Raw genomic sequence first — 27,123 nt, forward strand, 5'->3', positions numbered from 1 at the left:
GGATGATGGTATATTCATGTACCATCATAGAGCATCTTTTCCAAAGAGAGTGCTTCAGAGTCCTTGACAAGATCTTCATTGTTTGGCCCCTCAGAATTTTGGCTAGAGTTACACTCATGCTTCATGTAACAATACTTACATGAGATAGTTGCCTTTTGCTCTGGTAGATCCTTTGGTAGAAGGCGACTCAAGTAAGGTTTCAAGCGATAGCCGTTTACCTTCCTGGAGTGCTCTTTACCATTCAAGTCCATAAGCTGATAGTAACTTGAATTGAAAGCCTTCTTGACTATGTATGGCCCTTGCCATTCAGTTTCAAACTTGGCATCAAAACGATTATCGAGTCGATTGTCATACCTTAGCACCAGATCTCCTTCATTGATGCCTTTGTCCTTTAGTTTCTTGTCAAGCTTCTCCTTCGCCTGCGTAGCTTTCTTCTTGTAGCACTCGTATGCTGCTTCTCTTTTCCACTCAAGCTCAGCTAAGGTAAGAAGTCGATCCATCCATGCTTCTTGATCATCTTGTGCTGATTTGCCATGAAGTCGCATTGTTGGAATGTTTAGCTCAATTAGTTGTAAAGCCTCTTGACCATAGACCAAGTGAAATGGTGTGAACTCCGTGGCTTCCCTATGTGTGGTTCGATACGCCCACAAGGCACCATCCAAGAAGTCATCCCACAACTTTGTCTTGTTTTTCACCATCTTTCTAATGATGCCTGCAATGACACCATTAGCTTTTTCTACCAAACCATTTGATTGGGGATAGTAGGGTGTACTGTGACGATGTAGAATGTGAAGTTCTTCACAGACTTCTGTGAGCAATCCCTTTCTAAACCCTGGACCATTATCAGAAACAATCTCCAAAGGTGTGCCAAATCTACAACAAATGTGAGTGTAGACGAATTTGCTCACTGTTTTCTCATTTACCTTTGCCACACTCTGTGCTTCCACCCACCTAGTCATATAGTCTACAGCCACTAGGATGTAGAGTTTACCATTTTTTGTCCTAGGCAGAGGACCCATAGCATCAATGCCCCACTTTTCAAAGGGTCCATTTGCAAGCACTATTTGCCTCGGGCCATGCACCAACCTTCTATTTCCATTTATCTGACAATTGTGACAACTTTTACACCAATGTTGGACATCCACATGCAGACTTGGCCAAACATACCCCGCAAGCAAAATCTTCTTCACAGTTGATTCTTGGGCAAAATGACCACCACATGACTCTTCATGCAAACCTTTTAGAATGGATGGAATTTCCTCGATAGTTGGTACTCTTCTGCACACTTGATCCTTCCCTCTTTGATAGAGGGAGCCTTCTAGGAAGAGATATGCGCTTGCCTTCTTCATGAGTCTCCTCTTCTGAGCTTTTGTGAAGTCTGGTGGAAACTCACCCTCCAAAATGTAGCCAATGATGGGAGCCAATGACTCCAATCCCTGGTACCTCGGTTGCTTCACAGCAGCCGCCACCATGATGACCTGCACTTCTTTATTTACACATGCAACGGCTTGTTGTGCAAGTAAATCAGCATCCTCATTTTGTTTCCTAGGAATATGATATAATTGCACCTCCTCAAATTGATTAAATAGCCTACGAATGGCATGAAATTTTGTCCTTAAGCTTTCATTCTTGCATGCCCAAATGCCTAAAATCTGTTTAACAATGAGAAGTGCATCTCCTTTTACCATGAGACGCTGTATCCCTTGGCCAATGCACATCTTCAAACCATGAAGTAGAGTGTCATATTCTGCTTCATTGTTGCTAGCTGAACTTGGTAGATTGAACTTCTCTTTCATGACCACCTCTCCACTTGGGTTGAGCAACACTAGCCCTCCCCCTGCTTTTCCTGTGGCTCGACGAAAAGCTCCATCAAAGAACAAGGTAAAAGCATTAGGAATACTTTTTGGTGGTGGTAATGGTAGGGTCTTTACTTCAGGCACCTTAATCTCCTTTTCATGCACCCTATAAGTGAGAATCCCTGCCAATTGTGCACGCACACTATCTTCTACCTTGAAAGAGTATTGAAACTCTTGCAACTCCATAATCCACTTTGAGATCCTAGTACTAAGATTCATTTGAGATGACACCCAAGGGAACAAATTCTCTGCAGTGAGAATTACAAAAGGTTTTGGTAGCAGGTAGGATCTAAACTTTCTCACCGCAAACATGAGAGAAATCATCATGAGTTACGCTTCTGTGTAGTCTCTCTCCAAAGCATTCATGACCCTACTAGCAAAGTAGATGGGTCGCATCCTTGTGCTGTGGGGATCTTGTTGTAGCAACACAGCACCAATTGTTTCCCTTCCAACACTAGAGCTAACAAAGAATGTGTACTCCCAACAAGGAGGCATGAGTGTTGGTAGCTCTGACAAAATGACTTTAATGTTACAAAAATACTCTTCAAGATCATCAGACCATGCAAATTCTACTTGTTGTGTCAACTTTTGCAAAGGATGAAGCAACTCCGAAGCTAAGTGAATAAAGCGTGACATATACTTCACTTTTTGAATGAATGATATGACCTCTTTGAGATTCTTGGGTGAGGGGAGCTCAATAAGAGCCTTTGCCTTTGAAGGATCCACCTCAATGCCTTTATAGGAAACCTTGTGACCAAGCAAGATCACTTCATCCTCAGCTATGTGACACTTGTCGGGGTTGAGTTGACCTCCCATGTCATAGAGCTTCTTTAAACCTTCTTCTACCCTTTGTAGATGCAATGATTTTGAGCTATAAATGCAAAAATCATCAATAAAAACCCTAATGGACTTTCCAAAGAATGCTTGAAACACCATATTCATGAAACGTTGGAATGTTGCAGGAGCATTTGTCAGACCAAATGGCATGACTCTAAAAGCATAACAACCCCAAGGAGTGATAAAGGTTGTTTTCAATTGATCCTCCAGTGCAATCCCTATTTGAAAGTAACCTGAGTAACCATCGCACACAGTGTACTTCTCATGACCAGCTACCTCATTTAGTATCTCATCCTGGAATGGGAGGGGAAAGTGATCTCTCTTTGTTGCCTCATTGAGGGGACGGTAATCCACACACACCCTCCACTTGCCGTTCTTCTTAGGAGTGACAACAACAGGAGAGACCCACTCTGAATTCTCCACTGGATAAATGAACCCTGCTGCTAGAAGCTTTCTTACCTCCTTGAGTAAAGCCTGCTCCTTGATGACTCCTAGCCTTCGTAGCTTCTGAGCCTTAGGTGTGGCCTCTGGCTTCAACTCAATTTTGTGTTGAACAGCATCTACTCCACGCACATCGGTGTAGTCTTTAGCAAAAAGCCTAGGAAACTTCCTTAGCACACATTTGAACTCCTCTCTTTCATCCTTTGTAAGTGTTGTTGATAGCATACCTTCCAGCATCCCTTCATCTTGAACACCTTCGTTCTCTTGAGGACCTACCTCCTCCAAGCCTTGACAAGAGGTCTCTTGGTTTCTTGGCTTAAACCTTACCCCCATGACTTCGATGGAAGACTCCTCTTCAGTAATGCTGCCGCTACTTTCTTCTTCTGAAGTGCTATCGGTCCAACCTTCTTCCGTCTCACTTTGAGATGATTCTTCATGGAGCTCCTCTTGGCGTTGCTCCTTCATGTCAAAGACAACCTTCTTATGATTGTCATTCCTGCAAATTAATTTCCCACTCTCCCAATCCTGCAAAGCTCGCATTTTCATTAGCCATGGTCTTTCTAGGATAAATGGATAACCACTTCCCTTGGTCGACATAACATAAAAATCCACCGCTTTCTTAATGCCAAAGGCCTCTACAAAGACATTATTACAAATGCCTACACACCTAGCCTTGCTATTGTTTGCCATCTTGACTTTGATTTCAGGTGTCTCCTGGATGTGCATGCCTAGTCTTTGCATGAGTCCCTCTGTCATGATGCAAATTTGTGCACCCCCATCCACTAGACCTTTCCTAACCAATCTTCCTTTGATATAACAGTCTAGCACCGGTGTAATGTCCTCATTCATTTCAGCTTGTGCAATTTTTACAACAGGCACACTCTCTTTTACCTTTCTCCTAGTGCTAACTGCCCTTGTTAAATCCCTCCTAACTTGTGGACATAATGCAAGAAATTGAGGCCATGAAATATCAGGACCCTTGCCTCTCATGTCTTCCAACAAGTTGTACGGAGCCATACCATGTCCAAGAGGGAAGTCTTGGAGGTTGATACGACGTCGAGTCCTCTTGGTTTCCTTGGTTTCCTTTGCCTTCTTGCCTTGTCCATGGTCACTCTGTGATGTGACTCCTTCTTTCTCTTTACCTTTTCCTCGGCCACGCTTAATTCCATTGGCTTCCATGTCAACCTCGTTTGAATTTGTCACCTCTACCACATGCACATTTGGATCTGGCAAAGGTGGAACCTCTACCCCTTGTGGAGGTGGTCTTGGTCCATTTGGCCTTTGTAGAAGCCTTGGTTGTTGACCAGTTCCTTCACCTGCATTCATCACTGGGTAATTCAAGTTAGGTCTCCCTGGCTCCCCACGGGGCCAAGGACAATTATACATCCCATGTCCAGACTCTCCGCAATTCCAACATTGCAAGACTCTCCTAGGTCGTGGATCTCGCTCTTCAGACTTCTTTGCTTGTCCCTTTGGACCTACAGCTTGTGCAAGGTGAATTGACAGGCTGCTTAAAGATTCGTTTAACTTCTCAATTACTTCCGCCGTTACCTCAAGAAGCTCCCTCGATGTTGATGCTTGTGACTTACCTTTGGGTCTAAGACCTTCTATTGGAACCTCTCCCCTTAAGCACTTGAGTTTCCTATACTTCTCAGCAGCCCTAGTTTCAACTGCATCAAAAGTAGCAGGTGCACCTGCCTCAACTTTTACCTTAAGGTCAGGAAAGAGTCCGGCTATGAACCTCTCCTTCTTTAAAAATTCTGCACCATCACCAGGGTTAGCAACATTTCGTATCCATAGAGCCCAAAGACGTAGAAAATCTTGCTTGTACAAGTAGTAGTCATCTAAGTCTTTTTGCTTATGAGAAACAATGTCTTGCCATAGTTTTTGAGTGTTTTGGGGATCAAAGAAGTATCTCTTAAAACGATTCAAAACTTCTGTGTAATTCCCCTTAACTTCCTCAGGCAAAGAGTCAAACCAAGTACTAGCATCTTTCCTAAGGACCACCTCAAACATTTCTACAGGTTCTTGATCGGTTACTATCCTCTTGATACGGCAAGACATCTTGAAATTTGCTAAAAATAATTCTGCATCCTCTCCAGGCTCTCCAAAGAAAAGAGGATATCCAGACATTTGGCGTTGGTTCTCCATTATTATGAAAGATTACAACACGAGTTACAATAAGGGATACAATAGAGATTTAGAACCACTCGCCTGCAAATGAAGAAGTGAGAAAATACCACTCTAGGTTTTCTTCTTCAGCTATCCAAGCTTCAATAAGGTCTCAATTTGTTTGATCAAAACAAAAGGGTAGACTATTGATGAGCTCTAAGAAGGGTTGAAATTCTTCAAAGCTAAGGCGATAAACAGAAATCTCTAGAACTTCATTTTCTGGATCCAAAAGAGCAACCACGTCCCAAGTGATAAATTGTACTTGCTCTACAATTCCCAATGCACAAGCGGTTTGTATAAAAACTAGATCTTCATGCTCGTCGAAGGCCGTGAGAAAGTAGCAATTGACTAGGAGCTCCTTTCCTTCGAGTTCCACACAGTCGGAGTGAGGCAACCTTCTCACAATTTCATAAAGAACATCCTCATCAAGTCCAATCAAGTTTGCAAGATTTAAAGACTCCACTTGTGCTACAAAATTCCTGGACAAAAACTCCTTAGGATTATGGTTAAATCATTCAAAAGCATAAAGAGATTTACAATGTCTCTATGAACAAAGTGTCATAGAAAGTAGAGAAGGATGAGAATTTATACAAATTTGCAATCTTCTCTATGCTCTCTTTATTAAGACAAGCTCTGAATAGCTCCCTATCTCCTTTGTTGAAAGCGAAAGGAAGACTATTAATAAGACGCAAATGAGGGAAAAATTCACCAAATGTGAGTCTATGAAGCATGAACTCTGGCCGCAAGTTTCCTGAAGAGTCTTCCTCAATGGTGAAATGCACTCGGCAAACGCCAAATTTCACTCTATTTACCAATCTTAGGGCACACACTAGTTGGATGAATGCGCGGTCTTCCTTAGTGCCCAACAACAAGAGGAAAATGGAATCCACGCGTAGGACCTTCCGTCTTAACTTCACCACCCTCTTGTTATGAGGGAGACGCCTTACTGCTTGCTCCTGCAACTCAATTGGTAATAGAGCTAGATCTCTAAGGAGGCTGTACTTCATTTTAAAATTAAATGAACACATGTACATCAAAAGAAGTGTGGTAGTTGATGAGAGGTAGAATGAGAGGGTTTGGTGATGCAAGAATTTCTCCTGCTCTTTGGGCACCAAACATGAACACCATTCGTTGTTGAAAATGGATCTTTCTACTAATTGCAACGTTTATTCTAATGTGTGGAGTAAAACGAAAGGGAAAAACCTCTATTCTTGGGCCATTATCCATGGCCTATGCATGTCCTAATGCTTAAAACAAAACAAAAATACAGACGTCCAAACTAAGGTCATACCTAATGAGAGGCAAAATAAAAGGATTTACTGAAGCGTTTATCGCGGCCAACCTAAGAGGACCTAAAATTCTACGAATGACACGTTGAAATTGCAACTTAGTACTAACAATTATGTGTACCTTTTGCCTTGCAATGGGAATGAAGGGATCATACAAATCTTCGTGATTCATGCAAACTACTTGACTATGCTAAAGGTTGATTCTACACAAAAATACACAAGCCGTCCTCCGTGGGGGCACCAATTTGAGGCGGTCCGGGGCGGGCAACAAGAAGAGTGGCCTCTAGACACCCTTCAAGGCTCCCGTGCTGCTCAATGGGGCTGGGGCACAACACAACACAAACCAAAACAACAAACCCACAGCCAAATCCCAACTACACAAGGGGCACCACCTAGTTTAAGAGCGAACTAGGACGCAAAAGAGGAGAATCGTTAGAGCAACCCACAAACAAGCAAGGAATTTACACTAACCCTAACACCAATGGAACACTCTTACACACTAAAACACGATAGAGAGAGAGAGAGAGAGAGAGAGAGAGAGAGAGAGAGAGAGAGAGAGAGATAGTGCTCGGACTGCTTTGAAACGTATCGGCAATGATCAAGCAAACACAACTATATATTTAAGAAAAAGAGAGAAAGGGGGAGGGGGTGCTTGTTGCATTAATACCTTCTTACAAATCTGTCATGACAAATCAAAGTGAGATTAGTATTTGTTCAACATAGCTTGCGTAAATTTCACCATAACACATCACAAAAAAAAGCCACCCCAATCACTGTCTTAAAGCCAGGGGAGTCCTCTCCACCCTGTCGCCCTCTTACAGTATGTGGGATTTATGGCTAGATTGATGACAACACCAGAGACAAGCTATCAAGAACTTAACAAAAAACACCAAGACACTTACGCATCATTGTTGTCCATTACTTCACGTTGGAAGGGAGACAAAGTATCCAAGCTTAGTCCAAATCCACCCTCCTTGATTCAGCAAATGTTGGGCTTACACTAGTAGGAGAAATGATAGATTTCCTACTCTCAATTGAATGATCACTCTCTCTCTTACAATGGCATAGAGTTCCCTTGCTAATCCCCTATTACAACACATGCACATGCATAAGACAATGAGCTTCCACTCAAGAGCTCCTTCTAGAGAGGTTGAGCTTGGCTTCTCAAGCTATAGCATAGTGCTCTTGCTTATGGCTCCCCCTTTTGTGCTAGCTACATCCTTCTTTTATAGCAATTTTGAAGGCTAGGGTTACTCCTCTAACCATGGTTGGGTTAGATTTTCAGCAATTTATCTATTTTCTTTTGCTTGGAATTATCAAGAAGTTGGTGGGGAAAGAGAGAGGAGAGAAATGGAGGTGATAGGACTTTTCATAGTGGATTAGTGTTAGTAGAGTTAATATTAATTTACAAATGGAATTGGATATTTACAATGGGAGTATCCATGTAGGATACAAATAAGGAAGAAAAACTCTTAAGAGGTAAGAAAAGGTGGATTTCTTACAAGGTTGATGCTCCAAGTGTCTTGAGTAGGGCCAATTTTGACGCTTGTTGACGGTCCACTAGCTTTGACGGTACATTTTTTCTCCACTCTTGACCTTCCTTGAGAGACAAGGTAATTGAAGCTGAGTAATCAACCCCCATGATGCTGTCTTTTAAGAGAAGAGGCTGAATTTTGTGGTTTTTTTATAGATATGGGTAATTTGGAAGAGGAAAAATGAGACTAGGTGGTCAATTTTGGAATGGAATTGTGTGTGGGAGGTATGAGTTCACCATGGTTTCTCTTATTCTTCAAGGTTGAGGAGAAGGTGAGTAGTGTGCAGAGAGGAGTGGTGAGAGAGATGGGGATGATGAGTGGAGAAGTGTGTGTGAAAGAGGAAAATGATAAAGTGGAAGAGAGAGTGTGGCTGCATAGCATGGGAAAACTGGGGTCCACTAAAAAAATCATAGCTCACAGCTCGTAGCTCAAAAAAATATGAAAACATTTGAGGCAAAATTTCAGCCCACGAGCTACAACTTTTGTTTGTATCACCTTTTCAAATTCGAAGAGCAAGTGAACTTTAAAAATTCAGCAAAACCGACCATTTTTTTCCACTGCAAAGGTCCTTGTGGGGTCCTTCTTTGGATGATTCTTTTGAATACCTCCAAGGGTGAGGCCTCCACAGTGCATGTATGCATGCCACCTACCCTTGACCTTATTTGGTAGGTCTATAATTGAAGATATTGTTGAGATTAGGATATAAGTGAATAGTACAACTAAGAAAATCAAATATTGAGGGGTCTAAAAAATATGTACATGTCAAATATAAATAATATAAGTGGAAAAAATATAAAGGGGTCAAAAGAAATCTCTCTCATTATGAAGCTACCATAAAAAGATAAATATTTTTGGTGTTCTAATTTTTTAGAAAAAAAACAAAATAGATGTAGGAAGGGAAAAATCAAAATAGTGAAAAAATATACACATAAATAAAACTAGTTTTTTTGGATTTTTGTTGGGGTGGAGTTACACCAAATATAAGAGAAGCTTACATGAAAATATTTCTATATGGAATAAAGAGTATGAAAAATGGTAAGAAAAAATTGTGGTAATGGTGAGGCAATGTACAAAGTATAAATAACACACACCTAGGTAGAAATATTTAAATAAATACCAAAATAATTATGAAAAAATCTTTTATTTAGGCCCTATATACAAAGAAATATTTACACACAAAGAGGCCATAATATACTTTATTTTTTTATTATTTTTATTTATTTTTTAATTTTTGGCTCAACTAGCCCAATGACTAGCTAATTGAGGGTTTTTTAAGAAGATATGGGAAAAGTCCTGTGACTCACGCACGCCTATGTACAGTGAAATGGTAGGGATAGCCACAATGTTTGGGTGATTTTGGTAGGGTGAGGTAACTCACTGTGGTAATTACAAAGAGCCGAAAAACGGCTATCAATAGTAAGCATTTCATTGAAATAGATTCTGATGAGAATAACAAGAGTGCTTGGGGGGAGAGAGCAACAAAAAGTATAACACCTAGTTAGATAGCATGAACAATACTTCAAAAGAGAGAGAAATTAAGAAATTGACAACAGTTGAGGACCGGATTTGCATGGAGCCGGTCCCCCCTCTAAAAGGCTTTGTATTATGGTTTCTCCCATCAAGAGAGACATTTTACAATACAATTCTTTGTGTTCCTTCAATACTAGCTAGTGCAATGAAGATGGAAACTTCAAGCACTAAGCAAAACACTTATCAAACACAACATCAATTCCCTCACAGTCTCACACCCAAGACCTCACACACCTTCGAAGATGGTGAGAGCTAGCAGGGTATTAGAGTAGATTGATAGGAAGAAGGAGTAGTCTTACGAGAAAGATGTACATCTCCTCACATAATCACTCATATTAGCATAGCTTAGCTTAGTAATTAGCATGATAGAGGATATGAGCATGCATTGAAGCTTGGCTCTTGGTTGGATTTGCATCACAAAGCCAAGAGTTGTTGGTGTAACCCTGCCTTCTCACGAGTCTTACCATAGTCCGAGCGAGATTTTTTGAGAAAGCTACAATGCGAGCAATATCTAGAAGCTAGAAAAGATCTATTAACAAGTTTTGAATACAATATCTATTACTTCTACCAGACTCTAGATAATAGAGAAGACTGCAAGTTTCTTCATTGTCTCAATATCCTCTTTTTCTTGGCATGACGGATTTGCTATAGCATGATTTTTGTATGATAGATTTGAGCGGCCAAAAGGCAACTGCAAATAGCCTAAAACAAGTAAAATTTTCAGCCTTGAGACAATACATTAATTAGCTGATTTCAACTAGTGTATGAGCCCGATAAACCATTGATTTCAGCCCAAAAATCAACAACCATTTCAGCCCATAAAGGGGTGCCACCTCAGAGAGTCTTACTTTCAAGCAAGCTCTAAACCGGACTAAATATCTTTGCAAAACTATAACCTATGCAAGATTGGAGTATTCACGTGCATATCCAAACCGCATTAAAGAAAACATTCAACATGAGCATCCAAGCTTAAGGAGTGGAGAATCAAGAACAATCACATATTTTAAAGAGAATTGCAAAATGAATTTTAGAAGTAATGCTTTCACTATGTCATAGATGATTGAAAGACTGAATGCTTACATTAAGCTTAAGATTTTTATAGTTCCATATATCTCTTGACAATAAGACCACAACCAATCTATCTAACCACAAGAATTGTCAGATCATTTATAACTACATTGACCAAGCACGCTACAAAAATTCACATTCATCATCGATGAAGATATTGCGTCGTGGAGCGCTCTCATGCACCCTAAGATCATAACGTGTATCCGTCGCCATGCGCTGAGCCACTGCCTCTGCATAGACCGGTAATGCACTTCCAAAAAACAAAACAATGTCAAGAAAGATAACCATAAACACCCAAACATAAACAACATCATATGGCATCATCACAAAAAGAACCATACACCTCACAAAAATATGTGATATAAAAGTTTACAACACTACCAACAACATAAAAGCAATGTTCTAAAAGAAGATACGGAAGCCTCACTAGTTGTCAAAGATGTTAACACATGAGGGCACGCCACCCTCGTCATCAAAGTCGAGAGATGTAGAGGCCTCCTCTCTGTTCCGCCTTTTTGCTTGGAGTAAAGGAAAAACATATCCAGTAATACGCGGCTCATCAACATCAATTGCTACACATGCCCATCCAGTAGCCAAGCAAGCCCTCAACACTGGAGCAGTACCACACCCAAGATCCAAGCAAATCCCACTACGTGGACAAAGCAACTCCACAAAACAAGCCATGAAAGCTGAGCTCCGTTGTTGCCCACCTCGCAAGGGCTCTCCTGAAGGTGATCATGCCTGAGAAACACCGGTAGATGATGCGCCATAAAAGAGTCCAACAGCTGAATGCCGAGACTGAAGAAAAGAACTTGGCTCTCTAATAAAAAACATGTCGGATGAGTAGCTACTCTGTGCACCATAAAGAGCATAGAGCAATGGCACTGCAATAGAAGACACCCCTTTGTGATAGATGGACAAAAATAAGAGTGAGTGGATAAGGAATGCAAACACAATCACGTACCTCAACGCGACCACCAAAGCTCTCCATGTAACCGTACACGTCGTGATGCATCACTACAATGCGTCGATGGACCACCATCTGTGAAGCTCGACAAAATCTCTCAACCCAACCAATAGCATCACCTGTATGTCAAACAAAAAGGTAATACACAACAATCTTTAAGACATTTTCTCAAATACCATGTGAAAATGAAACGCGGACCGATTTTAAGGTAACATGTGAAGAAACACACCTGCCATGGACACAATGATTAGCAACCAGGCTGCATTCGCCAATGTAAAAAATGACAGGTGAATCCTAGCACGCACATGCTTCTCCGTAAGCAAGTCCCAAGATGGACCAGAGGACAATCCATAATGGGAGCCTCCGAATGGGAGGTCCAAAAAGATCAAATCAGCTGCCCAAGGTACACTCTTACCTCCTCGAGTGTATGACAAAGGAGGATTGGTCGCACGAGACATAAAATCATGGACTGGTATCCAACGTGGATGACGCACTTGAGCTCTGAAAGCTGCTGCAATCTCAATATAGTCACCATGGATGGCCATACAACGTGTCTCCGAAGCAACAAAAGAAGCAAGACTAGGAGAATGCAAAGGATATATGAAGCTCAAGGTGCGACGCACAATATCAAAGCCAGGAGTAGCTGAGAAATAAAAGTAAAAACAAATAAATTGCAAGTACTAAAGAATCAAGCCAAGAATGCATCTAGAACACAATGGCTCACTCTCATCACAAACAATCTCCTCTGTGGTAGTAGTATCATCAACATGCTCCTTTCCCTTTTGTGAAGCACGTGAAGCTACAAGAAGGTAAATGACGCATATGAATGTATGCAAAAGCATAGAGAAAGCAAAAGGTAAATATATAGCATAATTAATACCTGTTACGCCCAATTTTCCATCTTGCTGCGGTAAAATCACCGTAGCAAAACCACGGGGAGGCACCACTTGAGCCGGAATCTGGGAAGGTATCCTTGTGACCTCGGGAATATGAAATTCCCTTGAATCTACCCGAGTAGCATCATGGATCTCTCTCTCTCTCTCTCTCTCTCTCTCTCTCTCTCTCTCTCTCTCTCTCTCTCTCTCTCTCTCTCTCTCTCTCTCTCTCTCTCTCGCATCAACAAGTGTCCTCGCTCCATGTCAACCCACCAAGGACATGTCTCTATCTCGAACGGAGAGAGCGTATGAAGTGCCAAAGTATACATGGAGGAATCCTTCGGAGACAGTTGAGTCCACTGCCTTACCGAGAAAGGAAGAGCAGGTAATAATTTCTTGGAGACCAAGAAGGATAGAAACCTATGCAAAAAAGGACAGATTAATAACATTGCAAAGCATACACTCATGGGCACACACATTCTAAAAAACCTCTACCTGTATGCTAACCATTGAGCTGCCATACGCAAGTAGTCGATTTCCTTTTTTAGTGCTTTCTTTTGTGCATCTTTTGTCTTTGCCTCAAGAGAGACCTCTTGTGGAAAAAGGTATGGCCTAGCTTCAAACTTCACCTCCTCAAAATAGGCAGCTAGCATACAATCATGTGGCAATGGTGCTACACCAGGCAGCTCAAAGAAGTGTGATGAAAGCTGCAATGCCCTCTCATAGGCACGTGACAAGAAACCCTCTCTGCGAAGCCAACTATAAGTACATAAAAGATTAGTACAAGACACTACATACACTAAAGAAGCTTTGGCCAAAATAGTTAGAGCATACTTACGTGCGAAAGGCATGATCCCCTTTTTTCAAACCATAGGCTGCTCTATTTACCTTGTCAGCCTCTAGCAATCCTAGCCAAGTTATTTTACTTGGAATTGGAGCATCTGCCAAAGCTATCAAATTAAGCTTTTCCAATGTAGCCCAGCTGTTAGTTCCCCACTTCAAGCCCAAAACCTTTGCTAACCAATCGGTTCCCAAGTTTGGATCCACAATATCGAGCAGCTTAACAAACAAAATAATACATCAATAAAAATATATACATAATCTAGAAGAAGTAAGCAATGGCATACCTTGCCAATTTTATCGGAGAACTTTGTAGTGAGATCTTGCTGGATTTGTTTCTCACGTTTCTTCAATTCTTTCTCTGACAAACTGTGCCTCAATTGATCCAATCTCTTATCTTTCTCTTTTGACATTTGTACCTTCAAAACATTGTCGTTTATTTAGTTCAACAACAAGAGTTTTATGAATGACCCCAAGAATATGAAGAGTTTTATGATGCACGTGTTCAAGATGTCGACAAAAGGTCCCGGGAGTGGGGTTGACTTGGTTAATAGAATGCGACCGGGAGGAAATCTAGAACAAATGTGGGTGCATTTTGACCATGTGCATCGTGTTCAAGGGTGGCCTACAATGTCAGCTCATGTATATGATCCTTTTGTGCGTGAATTATTGACACTAGAAACATGTGAGTTTACTGTGGAGAATAAGCATGCGTAGATAGAGTTTTGGAGAATGTTGAATAAGGTTATCCAAGACCAAGGCTTTGAAAAGCCTGAATTTCGAGGGTTCATGGCAGATGAAGCTAATGCTAACTGGATTGTAATAAGGACAGTGTACTTTGGGGGTGCAAAAAGGAGTGTCCTGTCTAAAGAACGATCTTGTGGGTTTCACTGGGAGCAATCTATGATTCGACACACTGTGAAGTGTATTCGTTCATCTTCTCAAGAAGAGCACAAAATCCTTTGCAGAAAGTGGCGTAATTCACCATCAGAAAAACAAGCCAACATTTTCAAGGATGCACTCTATCATTTCTGGAAGGCAGGACATGCTGTTGATTCTGAGGTGGCTAGCTTAGAAACCTGGATGGCTTGGTGGGATGTAAGGGTATCACATTGGGGTGGAAGGTTTTTGACTCAAAATGCATCTGGTGTCTTTGTGCCCTTGACTAATTTGGCCAAAACCAAACATGCTAGCATGCGAGCATCTGTTGGCTATAAAGATAAAATTAGTTTGTTTGAAGCAGTAGGGGCAGACATGTCAATGGCAGTGTTGCATAGTTTGAAGAAGTACAATGCTTACTTGAAGGGAGTAAGGACTTCAACCGGTCCAGGAATACAATCAACAATCTACTTCATGTGCTGCAAAGAAGTTGGTTGATGTGGAAAATTCTTCAATGCTTGATATGGGTTTTAACACGCCTGAAATGAATAGAGGTCTTCCTAGAGAAAAGAGTGTGAGAAAAAAGAGACCAATATTTTTTGATGCAGATGAGCCACTTGAAGAGGATAGCCATAGACCTTAGTATGTTACTGTCACAGAACCTGTGCATGCTCAAAGCAACCAAGCTTCACTAGCCACTACCATGAAGGATTATTGGCCAGAAGTGAATGTTGTGAAGTCGGTATGGGCCATTCGAAGGGCAGAACATGGTCGCAAGATGACTTGTTTTGGTGTGGTTGATGAGCAAGGTGCTAGATGCAGACGATATATAAATGATCTCGCTAAGGTATGTGGTAGTGGGGTTGCGACACCATGCTTTTGGGGATGCCGAAAGTATCCCGGATCGGGTTCAACTCCAGGGGGAGTGGTGGAGCGATATCTGGTTTTGCACCTCAAGTAACTTGCACACATGGAAAGTTCATGATATGGTGGTGGGCGAACCCGGTCCTGCACCTGGAGTTTGGGTTGTTTCTCAAGGAACAAACTTGTTGCAGGTTGAGGCATTTAAACTTCAAGCAAGTGGATTTGTGCTTCAAACACAGGCACGCTCATCAAATGTGCACACTGGTGTTAGAGGAGGCAATGCAGTCCCAAGCGCCTTACGTCCTAGGTACAGAGATGGGAAGCTTGGAAGTGGAGATCTAAATTGACAAATGAATTTCAAACAAGAATTGGCATTGCGAGAACACTTCTTGCAAATTTAGTGAAAGAGGTTATTATTGTTGCAAATGAAACACATGTATTTTATGTGAGTACAGAGGGGGGGTCAAGGGAAAAAGGGGTCACTTACTCTGTTACAATATTTGACTTTCCTCGATGCACATGTGAAGATTTTCAGAAAAGAGAATCAAAGAAGCTTACATTTATGCCTTGAAAACACATGTATTTTGTCTTCATTCGGCTCCTTGGATTAGACTCCCATGCACATGAGTTCATACACCAAGCTGCCTTGACAAAGGTGGAGCTCTTTCAAGCGTTGGGAGGGAGGCACGGAACATTCAACACTGGGGAGCAGTCATGAAGAAGCTGCCAATAACTACATCTTCTCAATTTTTTGGTGGAGTTTGATTTGTGATTGCCTAAGATCAAAATAGTATTTTGAGTCGATGTATTTACTCCCTTCACTTTTTGAATGGCCAACAATAGCTGCTAAACTATAGTGCTAGACATTGAGTTTGATATGTGATGGCCTAAGATCAAAAATAGTATTTTGAATCAATGTATTTACTCCCTTTACTTTTTGAGTGGCCAACAATAGCTGCTAAACTATAGTGCTAGACATAAAGTTCGAGTTCTAAAACGATAGATTATAAGTGCAACCTCACACTCTAGAGGGAAGTGAGATAACCAATCTACCACACTTGGATGATAGAAAGCTCTCTCTCTCTCTCTCTCTCTCTCTCTCTCTCTCTCTCTCTCTCTCTCTCTCTCTCTCTCTCTCTCTGTGGTTTTACCTTTAGGCAAAGATCCTCTTTTTGGCCTGATCTCACTTGAAGTTTAAGAGCCCCGTCATGCCGAGGCTTTGCAGCAACTATATTGCAAGTGGTGATAAGCAATGTCAAGAATTGAATACCTATGCTGCAAGTCTTCAAGGTCTACTTCCAACAGTCGAAGCTAATCGAAGAATGACAACAAGCATGATGCAATACTAGATTATCATCAATGCTATGCTAGACACGAGATGATAGCACTCTTGCTACTTATATCATCAACAATCTTATGGACCCTCGATAGCCTCTACATCGACTTTGTATCTCTACTAATTATGCATGGTGACCGCATGGTCATCTTCGGTCAACCAGAAAAAATAACGCACGTGTATTCTTTAGTCGCACTTTGGCACGTGCATATCTCTCTCTCGAACTGAAATTAGTCTTGAAGTGAGATGTTGTAAGTCATTAGTAATTGCTTAAGTGTCCGCCACCCACACTGTGCATGTGCAAATAATTAAAATGTACCTGAACACACTATTAAAATGAGTGGTTGTGTCTCTACATATGTGTGTCTCTATGTATGAGCAACCAAGCTTTTTGTGAGGGATGCAATGAAGCATGCCAGGCTGCACACGAGCAGAGAGAGACGGAGAGGGAGATAGAGCGAGAGAGCACGTGCAGGCGCACCTCCTAGATGCGGAGTGCTACACCAGCACGACAAGAGAGAAGAGAGGAGAGAAGAGAAGAATAAGACGACGTTGGGTGCAATCTCCCCCCGTGCAAGAGTGATTTCCCACTTGCACGTATTTTATTGATAGATTCTTGAATGGTCAATGTGAGTACAAATTGGCCGGCCGGTCATAAATGGCCAAAGCTCATAAAAGAGCACTTGAATAATAAAATGTACAATATATGTATTTCCATTCGAATAGGCCTAGCTTGGTCTAGTCTTTTCCACCTGTCAGCTGCATAAATAATAAAATATCAATACTATAACATACCTCTCCGTTGGAAAGAAACTGTCCTCAGTTGCGAAGATAAAATCTGCAAACAATACTTGTCAAGAATAGTGATTAGTATGTTGTGTCAAAAACATCACATAATATATGCAACTAAACAACATTAGCTTATGCCTGCCGTCATCCACATACTACCTATTCTAGTGTCCCATACCACTAGAATAAGCAGTATATGTCATACTCTGGTGAATCAGGATATCATTGGTCACACTCATCATCAATCTCATAATGTCAAGTCTCATCACATACACACTGTTGTGCTAAAATAATCATCAGATACCAAATCCCAATCCAATATCAATTCCACAATATAAGTCCAAATCCAAATCACTTTCATTATGTACCCGGGTAACAAAATCATACCAGTTATAGTGGTGGCCAGCCACTGCAGCATGATTTTGTGATCGGTGTTGCCTCATCCGGCGAGTCTACACCCTAAATCGGCGAATCTGCACTAATGCTGCATAAACCAGTGAATCTGTATTTGATAGTGTTTAAAATCATGAGTTTGCAATTTGTGGTTGTGCTGCCTAAATCGGCGGATTTGCACCAAGATGAGTATCTACACACTGCCTAAATCAGCGAATCTGTGTGTCCGTGACCAATGGACTAGACTAGGCATAAAAGGAAAACATGTTCCACCTATTTGATACAATACTGGAGTACATTCGAATTCAAAAGTACTTACAAATTATTGTCGTCATTCCAAAGCACCTTAGTGTTTGCTAGCACATCACTCGAGAAGTAATGGTATTTTCACAAATCAAATTAACATTGCAATGCTCAACTATTGTTGAAAGAAATCACAACTTGGATTGTCACTTAGTCTCTAGAATGATAGCATTCCATAAGAGATTCAATATAAACATTGAATTTGATTGAGCATGGAGGACTTGCCTTTCTTAAAGTTGTACACAGTGCAATCTAAAAAGGGAGTAAAGATACATAAAAACATGTCTGTTGAGGGCATGCATGACTTGTAAATAATTAAAATAAAAATAGACGGGTACAATGTATCATATATCATCAGGATGAGAAGAGAAATTTCACGACATGATAGTGTGCATTTTACATCCTACAGCATGTTATAAGATCCACTTGTGAGGAAATCATGCAAAACTTATGTAATGAAGATCAACATCAATTTGGCAAAGTTGCAAAAAGAAGTAAAAGATTTTTGTAATAACGCATTCTATACGTGTTGAGAACCATCAAAAATATTTTTTCCATTCTCAATATACATTTATAGTGTTTAATTTTCAAGTCTTGCTGAAGATTTCTATTCATATAAGTTAAGACATTGATTGGTCTATAACGAGGTGCCCAGAGTATAAGTTTTAGGTCATAGGCTAACTAGATTTTCACTGTGACGTTATTGTACATATTGATTATTGAATCAAACAATAAAATGGGTGCCATCATGAATAAATTTATGGCCTCAGGCACGGTAGCAGCGAGAGACAACACTATTGAAGCATGTCTCGCATTATGATATGTAGCGCCTGCAAGAGAGGCTTTGATGGATGCAACCAGGGCATCAATGTGTAGGTCGATAGGCCGGTTGGAACACAGTTAGCCGAGAGTAGTGAGCTGGATAGAGGGAGGGAGAAATGAAATGAAATATTATATCAAACACCTTAAAAGGCTAAAGTTACATCAGAGATCAAAATGAAACAATCTTGTTGGATGTGATACAATGTTTGGGTACAAACTAAAATGAAGTAAAGTAAAAGGTGGCAAGTAGGGACTTTTTGAATCCAGAAACAAGTGGGTTGACATACCCTTCACTTCATTATTTAACACCTCAGCGACATTCTCTCCACTTATTATTTTGATTGGGGTATTAAAGAGCACATTTTCTCCGCTTATTATTTTGATTGGGGTATTAAAGAGCACATTTGATGTATCCCACTCGATATATGTACTCTTGGTCTTATTGATGAGCACCCTCATCTGATCATCGTCTTCATGAATTTCAATTTTTAATTTTTTTTTTGTATTTATTTTGTTTTCTCACTCCTGGTACTCACTTTCAGCCAATACAGAAAAACTCGTTCCTTGAACTTGAGAGGCCCGGGTCAATGAGGATGTAGTCCAAGAGGCGAGTATCTGCCAGAGCTCTGGCGATGACCACAGTCCACTTCCACAGAGCTCATGAGAGACTAATCAGAATGACTTCACGTGCTATAGGGCCCATCCTTGGAGCGCAGAGGCCTCTGTGATTATGGTCGAACCATTCCTTCGGGGAATAAGATTGAATCAAGCTGGCACCTCGGAATACTCTTTGCCTTGAAGATAGTATATAGATAGGATAAATATAGATGAGATCTAAAAATCTTTATATTTTAGACACAATCACAATTAACCATACACCTGATTTTTATAATTAGTGACGTCCAACCAATCATAAATTTTTGCAAAACGCATTTTTAATGATGGAAAAAATGAAATAATAAAAAAAGGTAGCTAACACTAAGGCTTTTCTCCTTTGGACAAGCCTTCCTCTTATCTGTGGGATTGTTCCCACGTCTCTCTCTCTCTCTCTCTCTCTCTCTCACACACACACACACACACACACACACACAGTATTTATGGCGCTCTCCGAGTGGGAGCTCAGACGTGTAATGAGCTACAGGGGGTGGGAGACATGGGGGATGGCCGCCCTCACACATGGAGCTGCTTGAAATAGCTCGGACCGAAACCGTTTTCTTGCAAATGCAGGAAAGACAATGGCTCAATTGTTATGTGAAAATCCGTGCCTCATGCAGCCCATACTCTTGGAACAGTTCGGTGATTTGCCATCTTTGGAGAAATACACCTCCATCTTGCACAGGTGTAGAAAAGATAGAAACTTGGCATTTGCCAACCATCTTCATACCCACCTCTGTGGTAATGGTCTGGAAGCTCACAAAACCATTGGAAACCACCTTGTCCCCATGTTTGTGGAGTGTGGAAGCGCGATCAATGCACAGCAGGTCTTTAACAGGTTAACTTATCTGAACGAGTTCTCGTGGACATCTCTCATTGAAGGGTATATTGACAGCGGTAATGTGCAGCATGCACTCAGTTTGTATGAGCGTATGAAGGAAAATCATGTCTCCCCCAGTAAATTTACATTTATGGCTTTGATAAAGGCTTGCTCTAAGCTGAAATGTCTTGCAAAAGGCAGGGAAATGCATATTGCAATTGTACAAGAGGAGTATGAAAGTGATCATTTTATCGGTAGCTCTCTAATCGGCATGTATGCTAAATGTGGTTCAATTATAGAAGCCCGCGATGTCTTCGAGGAACTTTCTGTTCAAGATGTGGTTTCCTGGACGGCCTTGATCACAGGCTATGTTGATCAGGGCCTTGCTGCAAATGCCTTAGAGTGCTCTGAGAAGATGCTTCAGCAAGGGTTGATTCCGGATCGTGTAACATTTATCAATATCTTGAAAGCATGTGGGATGTCCAAAGATTTGAGAAGGGGGAGAAATGTACATGATGAGATTCGCAAGCAAGGGTTCAGAAGAGATCCTTCTATCACGAGCGCTTTGCTTGACATGTATGTAGGTTGTGGTGCATTTACATTAGCGAAGGAGGTGCTGCATGATGTTTCAAGCCAAGATGTAGCAATGTGGAACATTCTGATGGCAGGATATGTCGATCGAGGCTTGAATGAAGAGGCGCTGGACTTGTATAAAAGAATGCAAAAGGAGAGAGTGTCTCCAGATGCTACCACCATTGTTTGCAGCTTGAGGGCTTGTGCAAGCTCCCAGAATGTTGATATGGGGCTGGAGTTGCATAAACAAATAGACAGTCAAAAATTCAGTCGTGACCCTTTCGTAGGAAGTACTTTGGTAGATATGTATTCTAAATTTGGATTATTTGAAAAGGCCAAAGAAACTTTTGACAGTCTGTCTGTCAAGGAGGTAGTCTCATGGACAGCTCTTATTTCAGGGTACTCCGAGCATGGATTTCATGAACAAGCCATTTCATGCTTCAAAATGATGCAAGAAGAGGGCATGGAACCAGACGCGGTTACATTTATGTGCTGTTTACGGTCTGTTGGGAATTTAGGTGTAGCAGACATTGGCCAAGAGTTGCATGCCCGCATCATTGAGGAGGGTTATAATGAAGATCAAAGGCTAGGTAGTTCATTGGTCACTATGTATGTGAAATGTGGTCTAATTGCCGAAGCTCAGGATGTCTTCACTGAGGTTGAAGATCCGGATCTAGTTTCTTGGACGGCATTGATTTCAGGGTACGCAGATCTTGGGCATGGAGAAGCTGCTCTAGATCTTCTTGAGCAAATGCAAGCCAAGGGGCTACGCCCCGATGCTGTCACTCTTGTTTCCAGCCTGAAAGCATGTTGCAGCATTGCGTCCTTAAGTCACGGTCAAGCTATTCATAGGGACATTGTCAAAGAGGGATTTGAAGGAGTTTCTTTCGTTGCCAACAGTCTGATGGATCTATACGTCAAATGTGGCCATGTTTTGGAAGCTTCTGATGTTTTTGATGAGTTGTCAAGTCAGGATATGGTCTCATGGACTGTGCTCATAAGTGGTTATGTAGACAATGGGTTTCCGGAAAAGGCATTGATTTATTACAAAGACATGAAGTCAAAGGGGGTTTCTCCTAATTCTGCCACACTTGCTTCCACTGTAAGAGCTTGTGGTAGCCTGGAAGACCTCGACCATGGCCTTGAAATCCACTATGAGGTAATCTTGAATGGCTTTGAAACGGATCCACTTGTGTGCAGCACTTTGGTGGGCATGTATGCCAGAACTGGACTTTTAGAGGAGGCGGAAAATATATATTCTGAATTCCCATCTGAAGATCCATCTATTTTCAATGCACTTGTTGTAGGGTACATTGAAGAGGGGCTCGATGAAAAAGCATTTGCTTTCGTCAAACACAAAGCAGTAGAATTAAACTCTACTACCTTTATCACATGTCTGAAAGCTTGTGGTTCTGTAAAGTCTTTAGCAGATGGTCATGCATTCCACATAGAAATCATGAAGCGTGGTCTTGATCGAGATCTTTTCATAGGTAATGCATTGGTAGATTTTTATATGAAATGTAATTCAATTCTGAACGCGCAGAAAGTTTTTGACATGTTACCAGTTCGAGATGTTGTTTTGTGGAATACCATGGCAGCAGGTTATGCTGAGTCCAACCTTGAGGCAGAAACGCTTCGATGTCTAAACAGCATGCAAAAGGAGGGCATCCTTGCAAATGCCTCAACATATGCCTGCATTCTTGGGCTTTGTATGAACTTAGGATCTATCCAGACAGGTCAAGCACTGCACCAGGAAATGGTAATGAAAGGTGTTGAAAATGAACAAGTTGCTGCAAGTGCTCTGCTTGGCATGTATGCAAAACTTGGCTTGCTGTCGGAAGCGCGAGAATTGTTTGACAGGCTTACAGCATCAGAACCTGTTTGTTGGAATGCTCTGATTGCAGGCTACGGTGAGCATGGATTATTGAAAGAACTGCTTGACTGTTTAAAGAAGATGGATGGGCCGGCAAATGCTGCTATATATATCAGCAGTTTAAAGGCTTGCAAAGCCACAGGTTCATTAGGAAGTGGGCATGAAGTACATGCACTGATTACACAAGAGGGTTATGAAGATGATGCTCTGATTGGCAGCTCTTTGGTTGATATGTACATGAGTTGTAGCTCAATGCAAGATGCGGAGGAGGTTTTTGAGGACCTTCCAGTCCATGATGCTTTTGCATGGACTGCATTAATTACAGGATATATTGAGCAAGGTTTTGATCAAAAAGCATTGAACTGCTATGAGCAAATGCAAAGGGATGGTATTGCACCAGATGTTGTGACGATGGTTTGCAGCTTACAAGCTTGCGGCAATTTACGAGCTGTGGACAAAGTCCAGGCTACACATTTGGAACTCACTAAAAAGGGGTTTGAGAAACAGTCGTCTGTTGGCAATCACCTGGTGCAAACATATGCAAAGTGTAGCTCAATTTCTGAGGCACAGGAAGTGTTTGAAGGGTTATCAAGTCAGAGTATAGTATCCTGGACTGCACTTATTACAGCCTATAGTGGCAAAGGGATTTATTTCGAAGTTCTTGATATGTTGGAGAAGATGGAATCGGGTGGAGTTTCTGCAGATGCTGTTACATTTGTTTGCAGCTTAAGAGCTTTAGGGACTATTGGAGATGTTTGCACGGGACGAACTGTACATATGCTTATAAGCAAAAAAGGGTTTGATGGTGATCCTCACATTGGCAACACTTTGGTTGGAATGTATGCCAAGTGCAATTCACTTGCGGAATCACAGTATGTATTTGACAGGCTTTCTGTTCAGGATGTTGTATCATGGACTGCCCTAATGGGAGGAGTAAGTGAACAGGGGGCTGCAGAACAAGCTTTGGAGTGTTTCTATATGATGCAATCACAAGGTGTACTCCCCGATGCGGTATCGTGGAATGCTGTTATTTCGGGGTTTGTGGAACGAGGTCAAAGTGATCAGGCTCATTTGTATTTCAGGCAAATGCAAGAGCAAGGCCTCTTACCATCTAGCATGATATATCTCACCATGATGAAAGCGTATGGCACTACAGCATCATTGGATGCTGGACGGAAATGTCATGCCCAAACAAACAGCATCAGACAGGAATCAAACGAAAGTATGTTGACCACTGCACTGATTGACATGTATGGAAAGTGTGGTGATATGTCTGAGGCTCAGAAACTCTTTGATGCAAGCACAATAGGAGATGTAGATACGTGGAATGCCTTGGTTGCTGGTTACACAGGCCAAGGGCACGATGAACTTTCTCTTTGTAGTTTGCAGAAAATGCTAAAGAGCATACCACCTAATGAAGTCACTTTTGTTACTGCTATCACAGCATGCAGCCATGTAGGATTGGTGGAGTTGGGTCAATATTACTTTCAATGCATGAACAGAGAGTATGGTATTGAGCCCACTATGAAGCACTACAACTGTCTCCTTGATTTACTCGGGCGTGCTGGCCAGGTAGACGAGGCATTGTTGACATTAAGTATCATCCCTTTTGAAGTCGATTTTGTGGTTTGGAGTACTGTCATGGGTGCTTGTAAAAAATATGGAGATTTGTTACTAGGTAGACGAGCCTTCAGCCATGCCATGAGACTAGAGGAAGATCACAATGCACTCTTTATATTGATGTCTAATCTTTCTGTGAATGCCCTACTGTTTGATGAGGATGATGGCATTATGTCGAAGACGTAGGATGTCAGTTTGTATATAGTGATATAAGATAAAGACATTTACGCATGAGGGGCCTTGCACATTGCATGGAACCTGCATCATGTACAATACTGTTTGTTGTAGACATTCTGTTGACATAGTTGGAAATGTAAAGTTTGCAAAACTCAGCAGAAAGTACGACAGGAAGGTCCAACATTGAGAAGCAAACGGAAAGAAATATCCATTTTGAGGGAAGCGATCAATTGTTTGAGTGTTTCGTTGGCAATTTTGTGCTTTTGCCAATTGTAAGTAGTACTGAATCATTGAAGGTGTGATTTTGTACATTAACAAGGACGCCATGAATGTCTTGAGAGTCTGCAAAGACTGTACCGATAGATTCACGTCCCGAGAACGATATTATGGTTATTTTAAGGACAAAAGCCATAACCAGAGATCTGACAGGGAAAGGTAAATACCTGAAACAAAGGGTGTGAGCAGGGTGCTATTTGACAAAGAATTGTCAATGAGCATTCTGCGCACTCCAACAAGAAGCATGGAAACCAAGAGCTTTTTCATGCAGGAATTGAGTTGCAGGTCAGCTGACAAGTAGGTCTTCTTATTCAGGACAATGTATTGTAGGCAAAGAGTTCAAACATGAGGCACTTGAGTGAGATCCTCGTGGTGATAAAATCTAGCAGATTGCAAGAATGACAGTAACTATCTCATCATCCTTGCGGTCAGGGTGATCTTTTCCTGAGGCTGCTCATCTTTTTCATTAAATTCATTCTTTATCTATACATAAACTGATATAAGAGTGTCTCTTGAAAATTTTGTTTGGCGAAATGTCTCCAAGAGGCCCCTTGTCCAAGCTCTGTCACGTCTCCGATGATCTATGCACAATGCAGGCCTAATCGTTGTCTCTCCTATGGCTTGTGATTGTGCAAAGTGCTTACGATGTATGCTTTGGTGGTGTGGAGAGATTGCTCTCTGTTTTGATAGTCGAGAAACGGATGAGACAGATGGCCTTGTTTCGGTCATGAACCTCATAGACCTCCGGAAAGGAAGGTGCTCAATGCCAGGCTCCTTTGCTTACATTGTGTTAACCCTGTGCAGCCCAACAATGACGCCCTGTTTGCATATGATGGAACCTGTCAGGCTTAATTGAGGTACTACAAACATGGTGTGAGAAAGTTGTGCTTGCAGAACTCCAAGAGTAACTTGTTTGTGTCTTCCACCTTGCCACCCCCTACTCACATCCATAGGATGAGAAAACAGACACACACATACACACACACACACACACATATGTATGTGGGGACAAGCATTAGAACAGTGTCTAAATAGTTTGTGCCCATGGACACCTATTATCAAACCACGATGCTAAATTTTCTATATAGGCCGATATTCAACCCCATTATATTCACATATTTTATATCGTTGTATAGCTCTTTGAGAGTACAATCTAAATAAAAATTTCCGCCAATTTTCAAAAGGACATTAATTTTTTTATCATATGCCGATTTTTGTGCTATGATGTTTGATAACACAAATAGCTTTACATTATAACATGCTCTCTCAGATCACTCTAGGTCGACATGCAAGACGCCCAACCACAGTACTGACAATGGAGGAGTTTGATGAGATCCTATAGCGACCGACGAGAGATTTCATCCCACCCCCCACCCCCCCCCCCGTCTCGTCTCAAACCCGAATCAACTTCAAATTTATTTCCTTCCTCCGTAGTGTTTTAGTTTTAGTGTTAGTTCTTTGCAACTTTGCAATTTCTGTACTCAAACATGATATCAGGTTCACCAATTGTAACTTTTTTGGTCTCATAGGTTATTTGGCCTTTTGAAGACGTTAATATAACATCTCTCTCTCTCTCTCTCTCTCTCCCCCAACTGTGAGATCCTGGATACTAGAGATGAGATTCGGTTGTGCCATGACATAATCCACTGTGCTGGCTCCATGTCTGTGTGGGAAGCATGTGAAACCTCCCGTAGCAGGAAACCTCTGTAGGCCATTCAAGATGGCGAGTCCATGTGCAGTGCCCATATCTATCAGGTGCCGTCCATACTCAGTATGTTCCACATCCTGCGATAGTCTGGACAAGCCTGTCTCAGCAACATCTAGCTCCCTCAGCATCTCCTCTGAAGTATCATAGAACACTGTCTGGTGATGGGCAGTCCTAGCATTGAAGTCCCCTTGAATGATAATGTCATCATCTCTAGAGAACTCTCATATGTCAAATAGAAAAGGGGGACTGTCCTCTGGGTGATGCGTAGACTGATGTACTCGAGTGAAAGTAGCAAATAGCAATGTAAAGATATCTGCCTGTCTCTGCTTTCAATCTCACCCACATGTACCTAGCCTGCTCATCCCCGCGGGCTATATGTATCATTGGTTGCAGATCCTCTCTAAATAACACTGCCACTCCCCCTGAGCCTCGTCCTCTTGCTCTGATCGCGTCTCCTGTCTGTAAGCTGTCTCCCATCTGTATCCATTGATGTGAGGTAGGGATTGCCCTGGGGCTTGATGTGTCTCAGAGTAGAAGATGATGTCTCTTCCAGTAAAACTATCCTCAAAAGCACCCACACCAAGATGCATAGATCCATTACAATTCCAGGAAGCCATTTTGAGTGT

At 41.6% G+C, this 27,123-nt stretch overlaps 2 protein-coding genes across 2 annotated transcripts; one reads left to right on the forward strand and one right to left on the reverse strand.

Moving 5' to 3' along the window:
* Positions 1 to 11,154: 11,154 nt before the first annotated feature.
* LOC147445935 (uncharacterized) lies at positions 11,155 to 13,823 on the reverse strand. The gene is made up of 10 exons (XM_086526133.1): positions 13,698 to 13,823; positions 13,409 to 13,581; positions 13,066 to 13,329; positions 12,939 to 12,990; positions 12,576 to 12,654; positions 12,420 to 12,494; positions 11,925 to 11,954; positions 11,693 to 11,814; positions 11,561 to 11,612; positions 11,155 to 11,300 (listed from the first exon to the last, which is right to left on the reverse strand). The coding sequence occupies exons 1-10, from the start codon at positions 13,821 to 13,823 to the stop codon at positions 11,155 to 11,157; spliced, it is 1,119 nt and encodes a 372-aa protein (XP_086382259.1).
* Positions 13,824 to 19,801: 5,978 nt separating this feature from the next.
* On the forward strand, positions 19,802 to 25,235 carry LOC147445936 (pentatricopeptide repeat-containing protein At3g09040, mitochondrial-like). The gene has a single exon (XM_086525256.1). The coding sequence runs from the start codon at positions 20,032 to 20,034 to the stop codon at positions 24,520 to 24,522; it is 4,491 nt and encodes a 1,496-aa protein (XP_086381382.1). The 5' UTR covers positions 19,802 to 20,031; the 3' UTR covers positions 24,523 to 25,235.
* Positions 25,236 to 27,123: the final 1,888 nt, after the last annotated feature.

Source organism: Adiantum capillus-veneris, chromosome 12 (assembly GCF_014529385.1).
Source record: "Adiantum capillus-veneris isolate H3 chromosome 12, ASM1452938v2, whole genome shotgun sequence".
Classification (NCBI taxonomy): Eukaryota; Viridiplantae; Streptophyta; class Polypodiopsida; order Polypodiales; family Pteridaceae; genus Adiantum; species Adiantum capillus-veneris.